General features: G+C 36.2%; 1 protein-coding gene across 4 annotated transcripts in view; it reads left to right on the forward strand.

Moving 5' to 3' along the window:
• TET2 (tet methylcytosine dioxygenase 2) overlaps positions 1 to 19,206 on the forward strand; it is a 59,874-nt gene that overhangs the window by 24,314 nt on the left and 16,354 nt on the right. For all 4 annotated transcript variants that reach the window (XM_072405657.1, XM_072405656.1, XM_072405659.1 and 1 more), the window contains exons 2-6: positions 10,642 to 13,612; positions 14,700 to 14,790; positions 15,254 to 15,347; positions 16,424 to 16,632; positions 17,320 to 17,470. In XM_072405657.1, the coding sequence (XP_072261758.1) occupies positions 10,687 to 13,612; positions 14,700 to 14,790; positions 15,254 to 15,347; positions 16,424 to 16,632; positions 17,320 to 17,470 (3,471 nt within the window). In that variant the 5' untranslated portion in view covers positions 10,642 to 10,686. The remainder of the gene's footprint in view (positions 1 to 10,641; positions 13,613 to 14,699; positions 14,791 to 15,253; positions 15,348 to 16,423; positions 16,633 to 17,319; positions 17,471 to 19,206) is intronic.

Genomic DNA, 19,206 nt, shown 5'->3' on the forward strand with positions numbered 1-19,206 from the left:
AAAAATTTTCCACATGCAATTTCTTGGGTTTCTTAATTCCCCACAGGGGCTTCCACAACCTCTGTAATGTGAGTATAGACATTCAGAATTACTTTAATCAAACCAACTCGCCACCTATGTAAACTATTACACTAAGATCTCTGCTGGGACTTTTTCTCTTTTTGTCCCATCTCTCCAGAGAATTTATTGCCTTCAAGCACATGGTACGCGACATTCGTTTACCACCAAAGAAAACTACCCAGTGACAGAGAACTCATTTTTTAAGCCGAATCTGCACAAAGACTTTAGCACCTATAAACTCCAGCAAAACTATCCTAACTAATAAACTAAACACTACAGCTGCTATTGAGAGATGCTATCCGTACACGTAATACAGTGTGTCCATGATTCATCTATATATATATATTTGCACCTTTGACAAACATATTCTATTGAAGACTGATTTATTCAGGGATAACTTGTTCTTCCACTTTAAACTAGAAAAGGAACAGGCAAACGATCCAAAAATTCCCAAGCAAGCTTCAATAAAAAAAAACAATTTCAAAAAATAAAATAAAAAAAAAAAGGTCTAGAAGAGTTATAAACAAAATTCAAACTTCTTTAGTACTAATAAATTCATATTTGGATGATTCACATTTCAACAGAAGGTCTAGGAATATACACCCTATTGGCATTATCAGAGGACTCAGCGGAAGGGGTAGACGTGGGGAAAAATAGAAAAGGCAAAAATGGGCATAAAAAAAGTGAAAGGCAAAACCGTTGATTGATCAACCTTTCAAAGTATACATTATCCATTAGGAAAGAAAAAAAGGAAGGAAAGAAAATCCAGAGCAAAAATTTGTTAATTTGGCCTTACTTTTCCCCTAACATATATGATCTGTTTATTGACCTACACGACTTCATTAGAAAATGGACATCAAAAGGGCATTTTGGTTGTACAAGCGCGTACAGGCGCGTTCTACTATCCTACTAATGATCACCCAGGAAATTTTCCTAGTCAACCATATTATCTATACAGATCGAGGTTCACACAGATATTCTGAAATACTTAACACATGTATGTGTAACCCCCCCCAAGAAAAACAACTTTTATACAGTTTCCAACAAAGGAAATTATATAAACTGTTTCTATACTCTAGTAATAGAGGCCTTCCAGAAAATAGCACAGGTCATCATGTCATTTTCATCAGATATAATTGTATGCGGACTTGCAATATTTTTGATGCAGAGTTCAAATCTGTGTTCAGTGTTTCTCTAGCACGTCTAGTTTTTGTGATGCAGCTAATTATATATTCTGTGAAATTCGTTTTAAATAGCCTTAACATATTACAACATTTAACAACAGTCTTTTTTTTTTTTAAGGTTAGAGACCGCACTAACTGCAATTGATTTCATTTGTCATCATGCCTAGAAATTGCTTTCATGATCCAGACAGTTTCTGTTACATGTGTGGTTCATTTACCACGAAAGCACAACGTTGCCAAATTACCACAAAAGATATACAAATTATATTTCGGCTGTCTACTTGGTGACCAGGATAAATCTTGGGCTCCACATGTCATCTGTACCAGTTGTTCCAACGGACTTTGTGACTGGCTAAATCAGCATAAAGCAGCAATGCCATTTGCAATCCCGATGGTGTGGAAAGAACTGCGAAACCATCTAATCAACTACTATTTTTGCTGCGTCAACAAAAGGGGATTCTCAGGTAAAACAAAGCACAAAAGTGTATATCCCAGCCTCGATTCTGCAATATGCCTGTTCCCCATGATGATTCATTGCCGGTTCTGGTACCGTCACATGATGGACTTGCTTCTGTAGAAGGTGTTTAGGAATGTGCTGGAGTTGCAGCCAGTTACAACCCTGAACTTATCTGATCCTGACTACTTAGCCAATGAAGATTCAGAACCAGAGACCTGACACAAGCAGAGCTGAATGATCTCGTTCGTGATCTAAAATCTCTTTTAAGACAAACAGAAGCACTTGCTTGCAAAGGGTGTAACTGTAACTCGCTACAGAAAACAAAATCATACCTTGACAACGTTCTTCACTAGTGATGGCTCACTGCTACTGTCATGATAAACTGCACTCTTTAACAGTTTGCAACAAGAGCATGTTCCATCTGAATGGCGTATCTTCAATGATTCCTCCAAAAGAAGCTTGAATGGTAATTCCAAACAAGTTTACCGGTTGCCCATTCCGTTAACCTAAAGAAGTCATATGACAACATGTTACTACTTAAAGCAATCCAGTAAAAAAAAAAAAAAAAACACCAGTGGAACATCTGTGGGAATCTAAAAGTCATTGGCTTGCTGATGCGAATGCAAGAAGGTTTCACAAAATATTGCTGTTCCCTATGCCTGTGGGACAGCCAATATTCGGGGGACTATTATGTCAAGCGTGATTGGCTACCAAGAGATACCTATAAGCCCGGAACAAGCAGTGTCAAGTTTCTGCCTCTGGTTGATCCGCATAAAATATTTCTACCACCTCTCCATATCAAGTTCGGCTTGATTAAAAACCTTGTAAAGGCCAAGGGTCTTCAGTACCTTGTTGAGAAGTTTCCAAACATAAGCACTGCAAAAATGAGGGGAGGAATTCTTATAGGGCCACAGGTAAAGTCTGTTTTGCAGGCTGATGTTTTCAAACAATCTCTCTCAGCAGCTGAGCTTGGGAAGCATTCAAGTGGCTGTGTGAAAATTTCCTAGGCAACCATAAGTATCCTGCATACAAGGAAGGAGTTCAGAATCAGCTTGATTCATACCAGAAACTGGTTTGTCACATATCATTAAAAATACGTTTCTTGCACTCACATGTAGAATTCTTCCCACAAAATCTTGGTATGGTGAGTGAAAACTGTTTCACCAGGACATTCAGGTAAAGGAGCACCACTACCAAGGTTTCTGTAACGAAAGTATGATGGGTGACTACTGCTGGATGCTGTACCGCGACAATCTAGACAAGGAGTACACAAGAAAATCATACTCTAAGCATTTCTGAAGAAACAATTGTACCTGACTGACACGGTTCAGTAGATCTATACCACAGTGTGCCTTTTTTTTACTTCACACTGAAGATGTATTACCATTCACTTCAATGGTGCTTACGTTTTAGTACAAAATACATGCACGTACAGTATTAACTGTAATAGTACTCATAACTCAGGAACTTGAGGTGTTAGGGAAAAAACTGAAAACAGATCTAAAATCTGCTTGAAAACTGATTTAGAAAAGTTTGCTGTGGTTTCTGATGATTATCAGAACTAATCTTTTGTTGACCTGTGTTTATTTAAATTGGTATCCAAACCTAGACCAAACCACAGCAACCTGAGCAGAATTGGCTTTAAATGCCCTAAAAGATAGTGATGCAAGCGTAATAAGAAGTGAACATAAAGGGAGTGGGGTTAAGAATTATCCAAAACAGGGAGAACTTTTTAAAAGAAGCATATAGCATTCTAAATAATAACCAACGCTATCTGAAATGAACAGTCCTCTAGGGGAATACAATACAACCAGCTGATCAACTAAACCCATTTCAATAACGTCACCAAAACAAAAAAAGAACTCCTAACACCACACCCTAATATACCCCTTTTCTATTTATCTAAAATCTCTAACCCCCTCTCCCAGGAAAACCACTAATACAGACATCACTTAATTTGCCAGCAATGTATCTAAATTCATAGATTTTCATTTACTGATATTACAAAACTCTTCATACACACATTTTCTGTAACAGGTTGACCACAATAAATTGGTAAGATTCCTATGTTTGTGTATAAGGGCCATGATGCCCAGAGTAACCCAAACATATTACACGAGTGTGGTTTGCAATTTGTCTCTAGTTAACTACATACTAACCCATTTATGATAAACATTTCTATTTGATTTCATGCAAACCAGAGGCATGGCTATGGTCACAACATTATGCAAATTTAACCATGAGCTAGCTTGGAACAGATCTCATCTACAAAAAAAAGCGAACCCCCAACTCTTTTATAAACCTAATATGGGATAGAAATAAACCAGAATTCCTTATCTTTACAAATAATCTTAAATCAAAATGAAGCAGGACTTTTCCACCCTTGACTTTAACAAACACAATAGATTTTTGGCTGTATGTCTATATAGCTCTAAGCAAAAAAAATTCCAACTTTAGAACATTTTTCAAAAAGGTGGATGTTAATGGCCACCTAGACTTGCATAGCAACCGCCAACAATTCTGGAAAACAAATATCCAATATGATCAATTTTTATTCTTAAGAAATAACTGTTCTAAACAAGACTTCAATCTACGTGCATCCATACTCAGGAAAAAAATGAGAGGAAAGCATTATCCAAAGTCCTAATTCTCAATTCATAAATAAGGTGCAGAGTTTTCATAGAAACCAACTCCTATTTTACTGACCCTTCACAGTTGAAACAAAATCTGAACTTCCATGAAAAGAAACTGCATTGTTCTCCCAATCTATTAAGGTCAAGCGGACCCTAAAACCCCGCCGGAACATCTTAGTGCAGGACCCATATTCCAAAACCACAAATGCCAAAAACTCCCAGATGCAGTTTTCAGACGGGCTAATCAAAATATATAAAAATAAAAAACTATTGGCTCCAAGCAGACTGCCACTAATATCAGAAAGAAAATCTCTAATATAGGAACTTTCCGAAATAAAACCATAGGCAGCGTTCACACAAAGTGTCTATAATATGCAATATCATAGGCAACTATTTACATAGCCAGCACACAAATCACTTATCCAATAAAATCCCTCTTTGTGACACTTCTTCAACTGTGGTCTACATAGGCAGGAGGACACAAAAATTCAAAACCAGAGTAGGCAACACAGGCACAATGTCTCCAATGATTACATCAAACATGGAGTTTCAAGACATTACATGTTGTTCCACAACTAATCATCTGACTTACTGACTGTAATACCCATAGAACACATTGAAAACACAAAACATTTTTACAGATATAACTTAACTAAAAAGCACAGGAATTGTTCCGGATCTTCACAACAAAATCCCTCCATCCAAAAGGTCTTAATGAAATTACTAAAGTAGTGGAAGAAATAAAATAAATAACATTGTTCTGCAATATCTGTCCTGACACAAGAGGGCACCAGACAAACAAGTAACCCACTGAGGCAATAGACCCCCTTAAACAGAATTGCATATGCTCAGTAGAGCTGAAACATAGGAAACATGAAGTATCGGCAAAGGTGGAGCACAGTGATCCATATTAATATGTGATCCAAGCTACCTCTTAAAACACTTCAGACTCCAGGAACACCTGCTACCCTAGAGCCTTAAAGGTAAACACATCAACCTTGTGTGTGTGTGTGTGTTTTTTTTTTTTGTTTTTGTTTTTTTTCCCCTGCTTTAAATAATGTTAGATTTAATGCATGCTTCCTTCTACACTTTGAAAAGATTATGTATATACTCCTGGAAAAAGATTGCTTTTATTTTTATAAGTTCACTAACTTCACTAACTTCTTTTAAAATCTCTGCACAGTTACTGTCAATTCTGTTTAACTACTCTGATGTGAGTACAAATAATGGCTATAGGTATAGATTATATTTTCCCAATGAGTAATCTTTTTGCCTCTCTTCCTATCCGTATGTTTGTGCACTATACAAAAATGGATATACATGCACCTGTGCTCAAACATTTGTAAAACACATATATATTTTTGTGTGTGGTATACACAGAGGTATTTACACATGTATGCACATGTAAATATACATAGGTGTATGTAGGTATTTATCTGCGTGTGTGTGTATTTAGAGGCATTTAGTCAAGTATGTACTTGTTGATATTTACGAGTGTATTTATGGATGCATTTGCATGTGGCATGTAGCTGTGGGCTTATGATATTTGAACATAATTTCAGCAGCTCAAAGATGATGAAAAAAAAAATACTTTTCTTTTGAGTTTAAAACCTAGTGTACACCAATCCTAGAGAAGTGGGGATTAAACACATCGTTTGAATTTTATTATCTATGAAAAATACCATTTTATGAAAAGATACCAGACCATTTTCTTTGGTACTTTGGCGCCTCTGCTATCCATGCCATTGCCTTCTTTTGTTTTGCACACTTTTCTTGAGTCTTTTCACACCTCTAGGTTTCCATTTATTATCAGCTAGAAATAAAATAAACTGGCAAACTTTGTAATTTAATGGTTCTGCCTAAAAGTTGTAGCATTTCAGAACGCTTATTACATTGTCAGGCTTATGATTAAATCGGGCTCCGTAAGAAAGTATAGTGTCTTGCAGCTGAAGCCACGAAGTGTAAATTAATCTTAACAATTTATGTTTATTTGACCCAATAATTGTATTTAATAGTAAAGACCTTTTAAATCTTTGGCTAGACATTTTTTATTATAGGGATTTAAAAGTTACAAAGGTTTTGTAAGAAACTACTTTTTAACCAAATTTTTTTTCCTAAGAAAAATTAACACTTTAAAATTTACTATAAAAATGTAATTATTCCTCACTCCAGTGTACAGAATTGTAGTTTTACACTCTACCACTCAACGTAGTAATCATGTGACTGTATTACTTAAATCACTGCTTCAAGCCCAGTACCTGTTGATCACATTTAAAACAAGTTTATGGCTGCTAATGCTGTGAGCTTGTTGCAACCCTTTCAATGTCATGGTGTGTGGTACACATCAATGGCAGAAAAAGGGTGCACATTTCCCACAGCTTTTCTTTTTGTTTTTGCTTTTCAAAATAAATTCAATAAATTTGACATTGGGTGCGAAGTTTGATGTAAAACACCACTTCTTTTGGCTAAATGGTACGTAAAGTGGAACTAAATTAAAAAAAAACTTGCTTGCCTTTTACGTCCTCAGGTCCCTTGATGCCTCTTGAATTTTCCTGGATTTGGTCCCTCGCCACCTTATAATCTGCCTTTGTCCCAGTGCAGTGATCTTGCACTGCGCAGGGGCAAGTTTGAGTGACATAGCCTGCTGTAAATAGGGTGGGGGGAGCTGATCACACCGCATGCTGGGGATTAGCATATTTTCTCTATTAAAGAAAAAGCTTCCTCCTGGGTATATATGGAATGGCTTCATCTCCAAAAAGAAGATCATTTATGTAAAGTACACATTCTGATGATAGGTCTGCTTTACCATAAGACCAGATGGAGGGGGGAGACAGACGGTGGGGGAAATGGAGACAGAGGGATTTGGTGCCAAATGATGCACCAATGACAGATAGTCATTCCCTTAAAAAATCTGCTTGCTTGTCCCAGGTAATTGGCTTAAGCTATTGGGACACACTGGCAACTTTTCCAACTTTTCATTTTCCAACGATTAACTTAGAATTGGCACTTGTGTGCGTCTCCTACTAATTCTCTAAGCCTGACTTGGTGACAATTATTTAAGCCTTTTGACATGAGAACTGACTTCATACTAGCTGCATACTGGCTATAGGTCAGCAAGCATATTGGAAATATAGAAAGCCATGTGCCGTTCATTTTAAGGATTAACTCGGCTTTATTTCATTGTTTGAGTTTTCAGGTTGGTTAAAACCAGTGTTCTGTAAGCTTGGAATTTGATAACCTATTGTTATAGTTCTCTTTTTGATGATTCAATATTGGAGAATGTGTTGGCTCTGTAGGGAATCTAATATTAGAGATTAAATGGGCAGATTAGAGATGTGAATGGGCAGATATTCTTTCACTGCACAGTGTTGTGAAACTTGGTAGTGGTATCATATACATAAGATTGTATACCAACCATTTTTCACACATTTCTTGCAAAGCTTGCATTATTAATAATAATAATAATAATAATAATAATAATAAAATATCGTCATGCATACAACTATATAAACATGACTTGGATTTATACAATTGCCATAAATTAAACCTTTCAATAAAGCCTAATTTTATATTGTTACCCTTTTTTATATTTTAGTCAGTTTTGTAACCTAAACTATTTTTTTTTTTTTTTTTTGGTCCCATTTTATTTTCCTATTTCCATATGCTACTTCCTGTGACATGTACATTTGGACTCAAACTACAGAGTTTGGTGTCCTTTGCAGCTGGAGGGCTTTCTTTTCTGCAGTGAGTCTGGGGAGGACTTGGCTGATGTTGAGGTTCACAATGAACTACAACCACTTTTTCTGCTCAGGGCAATGCAGATGCAGACCTGCAGTTCACATGTCAGCAAGGGAGGTGTCTAATCCTTCACTGGTGTTGATTCTTTTACTGATTGGTAGACTGAGATTGAGCACATTTGCAAGGTACCACCAATTCAGTAAGATTAGGGCTGCATACACGTGCAATTTTTGTTGCTGGAAACTATCTTTCTTAATTGAGGGACAGATGAATGAATGGGTACTGTACACACGGCACCCCTTCTGTTCTATAGGGGAGGGAGGACAAGTGAGCAGCACCCCACTGCTTTCCTCCCTTGACATATATATCAGTCATTCCCCATTGGTCCATGGATCTGACATGTGTACATAGCTAGCCAAGCGAGGGGGACAGTAGATACTGGGAAGGTATACATAATGAAGATATTTTATATGCATGTATTATATAGAACATGTAAAAAAAATGTATTTCCATGCCAAGAAGTGCATTTTATTTCAAAGCATTGTCTTCTGGTATTTAGCTCTAATTTATTGTGTAACTATTGCTCTTTGGACAGTCAATGGCTTTTCCACCCAATAATTGGAAAAAAAAAAATGAACTCCACTATTGCTTAACTCTCCACCTAATAATGCTAGTTGTCTGATTTAACACCAACTTTTCAACTCTAGGTCAGGTTCTAGTAAACCTGAAAGTTCTTCAACCAGGAGCAGCTGGGTAACTAGTTTGGACAATAGCATTTTCTTTTATTACAGGTTTACTTTAAATATATCTTGATCAACTCTTTAAATGGGGAGAAAAAAAACATTATCACAAAAAAAAAGTTGAAAACAGACACTCCATGTAACAGGATTTGCATTAGACCTTATGCGCCAGTTATTTTTTTTTTTTATTTTTTTAACATAAACTTAAAGGTTTCTCTAAATGAAACTATAATCAAACTGGGGCAATTTAGAGGGGCTTTTTTTCTTTGTAATGTGGTGCTCCACAACATTGCCATATTTTCTAAATATATGGCAACTTATTTACCTCAACACGATATACCTATCCTCTAAAATTTACACTTGGGATTAGGTTAACGTTTAACCCTAAATTTACCTAGTCGCTTAAAACCTGCACTCTTTAAACACACTTTTTGTTCTCAAGCTTTAAAGTGTATCTAAACACAAGGATTAAAAAAAATCTAATATTTTTTAGCTTATTAGTCTTTGTTTTTAAAAATGATGGGTTCTTTTTTTTCTCTCTTCCTTTATTTTTCACTTGGTGAAAACAGATGAGCCAGCCTAGTATTGGATAGATAGAATGTGCTTTGTATGAACTGATATATTTAAATTAGGTGTAAAAGCAGACTGGATTAAAAAGCCCCGTGGGCCATAGTTTGCCCTGCATGGTTATAACTTTGCAAGTGTACTGTAAATATATTAGATTTTGGTTTAATGTTGGCTTTGTTGCAATTATTTCATGAATGCTGATTTTCATTCTGTTCAAGTTAAAATGATTTGTTGTTTAGATATATGTAACCCTGTAACTGTAATCATACTGGAGATCATTGTGTAACACACTGCTATGTTACCTGCCAGACAAAGTCAGGTTATATACTTGCATAAGTTTAACTAGGGTGTGAGCACCTATTGTTCTATGTGTGCCAGCTGAATGTGGGATGGGCTGAAATACAAAGTATAATAAACCAGGAGATCTAAACATCAATTATGGGCACAACTAAATCCACATAGCCACAATGGACAATTGCTGAAACTAGTAGAGTCTTACTTGGGGCCCTTATGTGCTTGGCTTTTGCATTCGTGAAAATTACCACTATGCCTGTGGAAGCTCTCCACTCATCACTATGCGCGGGGCACTTCTTGGAAAAGAAATTAACATACATAATGTTTCGGTGTCCTGCTTGCTGCAAGATGTGATGACTCCATAGCTGCAGTTACTTAAAAAGTTGTGCATGTTTAACACCATTTGTCAACCAGGCATGAAGCAGAAAGGACAGCATGTCAGAATTTTGGTGCTGCTGGGCAAAGGCCAAGGTCAACATGCTCATGGCTATGGCACAGTGTATAGATTTTCATTTTTTTATGCGTTGTGAATGTCCCTGTGGACAGAAGCATAACAAGGTAATTGCAGAGGCTTTTGCTTTTAATTAGAGTTATGATATATTTACAGTTAACCATCCTGCACCTTATGAAGACTTCTGGCCCTTTTCACCTAAAATTTTAACAAGGAAACATACTGTTCTAAGAATATTCATTATATACACATCCTTTTCTGATTTGTGCCTAATACTGTTACTTGTAATGTTGATTCTAAAATCAGTAAAACTGTTAAAATGCAAGCAATTTTTTTTCCTACTCGAGTAAACATAGTGGGCAGACAACTCTGCATCTTTTTTGATGTTCATCAAAATGTTACATTACTAGATTGCTAACTATATCCTGATGTATATATTTTTTTCTCCAAAAGTAACATTACCTGTACACAAAACCCCTTCCAGTCATTTAAATGTGTTGTTTAATTTCCTTTCTAGATACGTTTTTAGGGCAGCCTTGTGGATGGCCCCGGAGCAGGCCCGATGGAAGAGGAAAGAAGCCACCATGATGAGGGCAGTAGATTGAGTCCATTTCTAATACATCCGTTGCCTGTTTGCCAAAACAACCCAACAAAGCTACAAAATGGAGAACTACCAATGGAAAATGCCCCACCCCAAGTTAATGGAGAAAGCGGTTTACCAATCAAAAACAACTATGTTATCTCCCACATGAAGGGAAATCAGGAGTGTTCTGACCTCACACACGAAAACAGCGTGTATCCAAATTTACATAATGGTGCAATAAAGCGCACACTTAGTGAGCCTTTGCTATCTGATTTCCTCCAACAGAAAAAAGTCAAAACAGTTGGGGATGTAAATGGAGAAAATGAAGGTGAAATTAACGGCAAGTACATTCAACCAAGTGTGTCTGACTTCTGTAGCAAAGATGAAGCTGTGAGAACAAGAAAACCAGAAAATCCAAGTGTTCATGCTCCCAATGAGCAGAACAAAGACCTTAATTCCCACAATGGCAACATTGCCTTATCTAATACAGATAATGCAATGCCTAATGGTGCTACTGTTTTTGCCTCTTCCATGAAGCTTACACGTGCTGAACTATTAGAGAAAACAGGTTCTCAATATTATCCTGAAAATCTTTCGCTTGCCTTGCAGAATAACACACCTCACTCGGTTGCCATTAACACTCGAAATGATGCTAGTAAGGATTTGTCTACTCGGACAAGTCATTCTTCACATACCTCAGGGCAGATCACTTCCCAACTAACCTTGAACACGGTGCTGCCTCAGAGGCCAGATTCCTTGGCTACTGAGGCTTCAAATGGTGACAACTGCAGTGAGCCAGCTGTAAAACCAGGAAACTACTCGCATCACATGCAAGAACAGCAACCACTTCCACAGGAGAAGCCAAAATATAACTCCCAGGACTTACCTGGAAGAAACTGTGACGCTAGTGAGCCCGATCATCTGATTTATTCTACCAATGCTTCTTACCATCTTCAAAATAATAAACCTGATGAAAGGCTTTCTGAATCTCTCAGTAAGGATCGTTACACATTATTGCAAATGAATAAGTTAATATATGGCCAGGAAACTGACCGTTACCGGTCCACCCCAAATGTATGTGATGGCACTTATGTAAGTTCACAGTCAAATGGAACGTGTCTGTCAGTTGATCCAAGAATGACTTCTCAGTCAGATTTTTTGCTCCTTCATAATAGAACATTGCCCACTGATGCACTTCCTTCACTTCACTGTTCAGCAGGAGTGGAATCACCTTCAGAACTTAGTGGGCAGAAAAAAATGACATTTGAGAATCATTCAGAGAAGCAGAATGAGCATACAATGTTACAAAAAGGGAGAGATCATTATAATGGAACAGCTGAGCGCAGTAGAACTATGGAGGAGCAAAGAAACCCTTACATGAAGTCAAACTGGACAGACTTTCGTTCCAATCATTTTTTGAAGGAGGATTCTTCAAAGAAATCAGAAGACTTACTAAAATTATTAATGGACTCTCAGTCAGAAAATCAAAAAAGACTTAAACAGTATACAAGAAAACAGGGTAGTACTAATCAAAATATAGATGGCACTGTGCAATCTCAAGAGCAGCATTTAAATTTCCATAAGCACTTATCCCAACCAACTGGTACAGATGCTCAACGACAAAGCTATGACCTTAAAAACAAAGGTAACCCTTTTTATCAGTCGTTTTTAGATAGAAAACCTGGGCATATGTTAGACCAAACGTTAAAACCACACCTAAATCTGCAGAAAGCTGAAAATGAACCATTTCCGCACAAGATGCAACAAACACTTCACCAACAGGTTCTACATTCAAAACCTTGTGAGAGTACCCAGTATCGCCAAAACCAAATTTATCATCAGAGGCCAAGTCAAGAATGTTCAATGGCCATGGAACACTCATCACACAATCGTCCCCAAACTCTGTTTGGTAATACACCCAATAGTGCAAGCCCTCAAAATCACTTAAAATTAGAAGAAAATAGTCAAGTAGCCAGTCAGTGCCAGAATTTCCATCAATACCATCAGGATGTCGAAAAACAAAATTCAAGCAACGCAAACATGCCTTTTAGTCCTAGCCAGTCTGACTTGCATAGAAAAGAGCAGTATATATCTGAAAATATAGAGGCTGGTAAAGGTAAAGTGGATACATATCAGCAGTACTACCAAACAGAACGGACTCTTCATCATGGTCAACATGGTTACCAAGATCAAAAAAGCAACAGCAATATGCCCATTATGAATCCCGGTCAACAGCCAGTTCAGGAGTATGGTAGACATTGCCAGGATATTCAGAACCCAGACAAACAAAAGAGATATATACCGCAAAGCAATACTTCTACTCCACTTCCACAAGACCAAACAGGATATCATGCTCCGTTTTCAAATCAGATGAATTGTATTCCAAAGCATGCTGCTCTGAGGCATCATTTGCTTCAGCGCCGGGAGCAAAATAAACATGAAGGTTCCACTGTACACAGAGCTTCCAAAGTGGAGAATAGCTCACAGTCTGCCTGTGTGCGTACACCCAGCGAAAACAAAACAGCGAAGAAAGCAATCAAAGAAGAGAATCCACATTTTAGCTCAGAGAATTTACAACAAAGGAGTATTCTGGAAACAATGGAACACCAGATGAAACAGTATCCTGGCAAATCATTATTTCACCACCATGTGTCTACCATCAGATCGCCAAAGCACGTGAAGGTGGAGTCTTCAGGTCCTGTGACTATTTTAACGACACATACTAGCTCTTCAACAGGAGATCACCATGCCCATTCACATGACAAAACACCATCCAGGAGAGCAGCAGGCTCTGCTCTAAATAATTTCTTGGATTCCCCTTCTAAACTTCTTAGCACCTCCGTCAAAAATCTTTTTGATACTCCTGCTAAAACACAGTATGACTTTCCATCGTGCAGCTGTGTTGGTAAGTACAAATGTTTTGTTGCTTTACTGTTAAAATATATTATCATAAAGCTAGTCACATGCCAGATTTTTCTGTATGTAAACAAATGCAGTCACCCAAAATTATTTGTGTTGTATGATGATCTAATGGAATATAGGCTGTTTACTAGGTAAAGTTAATTATCTAGTTTTCTAAAACTGTTGCAGTAACTTTTGCTAACCACTGTCCTCCACTTACCAAACACATTTGTATGTTTATTGGCCAGTCGATAAACATTATATGATACCTAATGTGGCTGATTTACCTAAGGAATGTGAACTGTTTACTTAGTTACCTGAATGTGAAGTATGAAATAATGTTGACCTAAATAAATGTTCACTAGACTTGGAAAATCTGTTAAAGCTGCCACATAGTCATGACTACTGGAATTTAAAGTAAATGTTTTTTTAGAAATGTATCGGAAAGATATAGCAGTAGGTTATAATTTACTAGCTTCATTGATTTCTACTTACTAATTACTAAGCAATTAAAGATATGAGTTAAAAATTGTGCAAAAATATTGCTAGCAAGGCATTGATTCCTTTTTTGGACCTAGCTATGAATCTGTAGTAGTTTATTGCAAACCAGCCACCACTTTCTTTGTTACCCTTCTTTTCTTTGTGAAATACTATGTACAATTAAGTATGGAAGAATATCACTTTATCCCATTCCTCCCACTATATGGTGAAGCTTAAACACTGTTAGTTGGAGCAGGAGGTCCTTAACCTGGAGTAAGTGCTTACACAGAACAGAACATTCTGCCTGGGCCTTTACAGACAAATAGGAAAGATGCATTTAATTCTGTTATTTTGCCATGAATAAACTTGTTGATAGGTTCACTTAAAAGCTGGAGAAGTAACCAATGCATAATACCCATTCCATTACATTGGTGAATTTATTGTTACTGTCCGGCTCTGTTTGTTCCAGGTAGATTTTTTGTCAGGAAAAATAGAATCAAGAAAACCACCCTCTTTCTTTCTGTTTTTCAGATGATTTAGGTTTTATGCTAAATTTTCCCAAAAAGTTTAATGTAAATCTTTTTATATATATTTTCTGTATTTTTTCCCAGAACAAATTATTGAGAAAGACGAAGGACCATATTATACTCATCTTGGTGCTGGACCGAATGTGGCGGCTATTAGAGAAATAATGGAAGAAAGGTATGAGTCTGTCAACTATATTACCAATGTCTAGATTTAGATTAATCAACAAAAGCTATTGTTGCATGTCAGAAAAGATAAATATAATAGATTTTATACTCAACACTGCCAATAAACAAAGTCAGAAGTGTGAATATTACAGTTACAAGTTTATAATATGGCATCAATCGTCAACTTCCCTATTGGGAAACCACTGGTATTATGCCCACATTTTATTTCTGTTAATTTATATGCCCCAAGAAATACATAAACAAAAAAAAGTTTATTATATTCTAAACTCTCAACATATTTAAATGAAGCTTTGGGTAAGTAAGTATTAAGTAAATATTCCTGAAATCTCCCATACAACAGGAATTGGAAGAGAAGAGTACTAGCAGCCAATTTGGGTGTGCAGCATATACATGTTCTAAAAAAGAGCATTTATTGTTACCAAAAATATAAATGACATTATTTTTGTCCTTAGGTTTGGCCAGAAAGGAAAGGCCATTAGGATTGAGCGAGTACTATATACAGGGAAAGAAGGGAAGAGCTCTCAGGGATGCCCAATAGCAAAATGGGTAAGTGAATGATTTGTATGTTTGTACTTTTTTTTTTTTTTTCCTGCACATCATATTAGCCGCATGTATATGTATATAATTGTTTAAAATCTGTTATTTCATCTCATGACCATTTTCTTTGACAATTTTTCATTTCATAAATTTAAATACTGCTTAGTTGTGAAAGCATTATTTTTTTTTTACACTGGACAATATTATAAATAATATTTTGTTTTATTCCAGCAACTAATTTTTATGACTTAAAATTATCATATATTAATTTAAATTGATCATGTATCATTTTAAATGCCTCGCTTTACTTCTCTTGTTAGGTTTCCTAAAGCTTGTTATATTAACTAATTTATTAATTGACTTTGTGAATTGACTGTGAAAATACCTAATAATCAATAAAATATTGTGTGCCTGATACATTTAGCTAACCTGTTCAATCATAACTTTACTGAATTACTATTTTTATAACTAGTATACAATAGGCAATATATTACATATACTATATTGGGATACTGTTTTTGTGGAATTAAAATACATCTGGGTCGTGTAAAGGGGAGGTTGCATGTTCGTAAAAAAAAATAATTACAGATTTATCGGATATAAAAACTGAACTATTTTATCCTAAAGTAACCCTATCACTAGAACTAAAGAACAAAGTCAGTGTGTTAGACCTTCTAATATTATTCTTTGTGTTCCTACTGGGGTAATTCATTCCTTTCTTTATCCTGGTGACCATTAAAACCAAGACCGAAAGTGATGGAAATAAAAAAAAATAAAATTACCATTCAAGCGAAGGGGTGCTTCAAAAGGGACAAATGTTCATATTACAACTCCCTATGATGTATAAATTTACTTTCATTTCTTGTTAAACCTCCAGGACAGTAAGGGAAATCAAATCTCTTAACCAGGACAGTGACTTGATATAGGTTTTATCCTTTTCCTACTAAAAAATGTTTAAATTTTACATGTGTTCATATGTAGTAAGTCAAAATGTAACAGGCAGTTTATGCACACATATTTTTATAGAACTCATTTGGATTCTGTAATTTCCTTCATCATATAAATACATGCTGGTATATAAACAGGTCATTCGGAGGAGTGGAGTGGAGGAAAAGATGCTGTGCTTGGTGAGAGAACGGGCAGGCCACTCGTGTGAAACGGCTGTTATCGTGATTCTGATCCTGGTATGGGAAGGCATATCTCTGTCTCTGGCTGACAAGCTGTACTCTGATCTAACAGAAACACTAAGAAAATATGGAACCTTAACAAACAGACGCTGTGCTCTCAATGAGGAGTAAGTTGCCTTGCAATTTATAATGCTTTTTATGCACTGGTGTTTTTCAAATTTAAGTATGTAACAGAATGTATGATAAATTTTAATTTATTTGCATGGAACATGTACACAGTGTTACTGGAACACAAAGGAAGAGAGTGGTGATCTCCCAAAACTTCAGGGAGCCCTCTCTAGGTTTAGTACACAATGGCCAATTTTTACTTCCGATCCAATCACCAATTTATTAAAATGATGGAATCTAATCTTTAGTGGATAAATAGCAGACCTATTATAATTGGTGACTGTTTATTTGGTTCTCAATTGCTCACCAGACTTATTGGTAATTATTTATCAAAAAGTATACAAGTTGTGTTCAATGTCCAAACAGCTAAGACCCCAAAATGGTAGCAATGATACCTATGGAAAGTAAAATTAAAGTTCAAATGAAGAATTGGGCTAGCCTTTGGTTTTACCCAATGGAATAGTCATTTGCCTAATAGGGTACATCAAGTTGTTTAAAGGTTTCCTAAGAAGGCATTTCAAGTAGAAGTTGCCATGTAACGGTCAGGCTAGTGTTGATGGTAGCATAAAATACATGTTTATAATTTTTTGTTGTAATATACCATATCATTTTGAAAGTTTAATTAATAATACATTGTAGAGCAAAATAATTTCTTAGTGTGTCATAAAAAACTTGTTACCTTTCAGGCGTACTTGTGCATGCCAGGGGCTGGACCCCGAAACCTGTGGTGCCTCATTTTCCTTTGGGTGCTCTTGGAGTATGTACTACAATGGGTGCAAGTTTGCCAGAAGCAAAATCCCAAGAAAATTCAAACTTATTAGTGATGATCCAAAAGAGGTAAGTGTCCTTTAACTTCTTTGAAGTTTATTTGTGGGAAGTAATTAAAGTAGCTTAAGTAGTTTTTTATCTACCACACACAAACGCTAAATACATGATATAAAAGTTAAACGCCAATACATGATATATTTATAGTTAAGGTTTTATCTCTCTCACAGGTGTATTAGAAATTCTACTGGGGGATTCCGTAAATATTTGCAGACTTGTCAAAAATATATTAAAACTTAACTAGGCACAAAACTTGTATGTATTCATAAAGAATTATCAAGGATAAACATTCTCTTTTTGTTTACCAAATGCGTTTGTAAACATCATTATTACTTGAGCACAGCTATGGCAAGAGCCCAGCATGCCTATACAAGGCCAGTCACCCTGCATTGCAAAAGATGGCAGCAGTGACCAGTCTTAATTACAGGAGCTCACCCATTCTTTTTTTCGAAAATAATTTTTATTGGGAAATACCAAGCAAGGTTCATACAATAAAAAGCAAACAGTATTTTACATAGCTTTGCATATCCAACTGTAGAAAAGTTTACAATATAACACAACATTAACGGAAACATGCCTGAAATTGAGACCTGGCATCTCTATTTTACAGGATAAAACAAAGGATAGGTAGGGATAAGTTTGAGGGGGTTGGGGGGAGTGTGTGGTTTTCTGAAGAGTCATACAGAAATACATATACTCACTACATTACCAAAACAAAAGTGTGAAATCCAGATCAGGGGTGAAGCCGGTAGATCAGATGAAACACCCTATACCTGATACCAGAGAATGTTTCCCAATAAATGGATGTCTCTATATCTTTAAATCCTTCCTCAAGAATGCCAGAATTACCCTGCCTAGATTGAGAAAATTAAATTGTACAAGTTGGTTTCTTCAGTCACTGTTTTCACACAAGAAGAGCTTTCACAGGATTTCATTTTGATAGAACATTTCATAGAACTTTCATTTTGATAGAACATTTCTTTCTCTCTGTTTCCATGAAATTGCACTCATTCACCTGATACAAAAATCAAATTTATATTTACACCTCCATCCTTTATTAGAAAGAATATGCATAAACTGTGGCCGCCTTTGAGTGTCTTCAAGATGGCAAAGTAAAGTTAGGTATCATTGAAATCTTCACGGCATACGCATGGCATATTTGTCAGGTTTAGGTCCGGAACAAGTATTTCTTCTTACTCATCTGTGAACTGTTGGTTTGCTAGGGAACTATGGATATTTGGGTAATCAAGTTCAAAGAATCACTATAGGCTCACAGAAAAGGAAAACACTTTTGAATTATTGACTTGGGGGGGGGGGGGTGCAATAACAATTGAGGTCAGGCAGCATACAATGTAAGCAATTGTTACTGTGCAAGACAACAAGAACTTTGCATATACGCATTCATGTGACAGGAAAATATCTCCTAGTAAAGCATTACTAAGTTGTTTTGGTATTCAGAAATTGTCCCATAACAACGGTCAGAAGACATGTGCATTGCCTTTTATAAACCATTTTTTCAGAACTGTTATATTTTAGCATCTAGTATGTTGTGTGTGTGGGCCAGCAAAAAATAAAATACGAATAACATGGCTGACAATAGGCCTAAATTATTATCCGCCAGGGATAGGTAAAATAATGGTTCAGGTCTGATGATACATTAATTATACAGATTTCCGATTTTCCAATGGATTAAAAAGTTTAGACCTGCCATTTTATGGCAAATTCAAAATATGATTTGCATTGTATAG

Source organism: Pyxicephalus adspersus, chromosome 3 (genome assembly GCF_032062135.1).
Source record: "Pyxicephalus adspersus chromosome 3, UCB_Pads_2.0, whole genome shotgun sequence".
In the NCBI taxonomy this organism is placed as follows: Eukaryota; Metazoa; Chordata; class Amphibia; order Anura; family Pyxicephalidae; genus Pyxicephalus; species Pyxicephalus adspersus.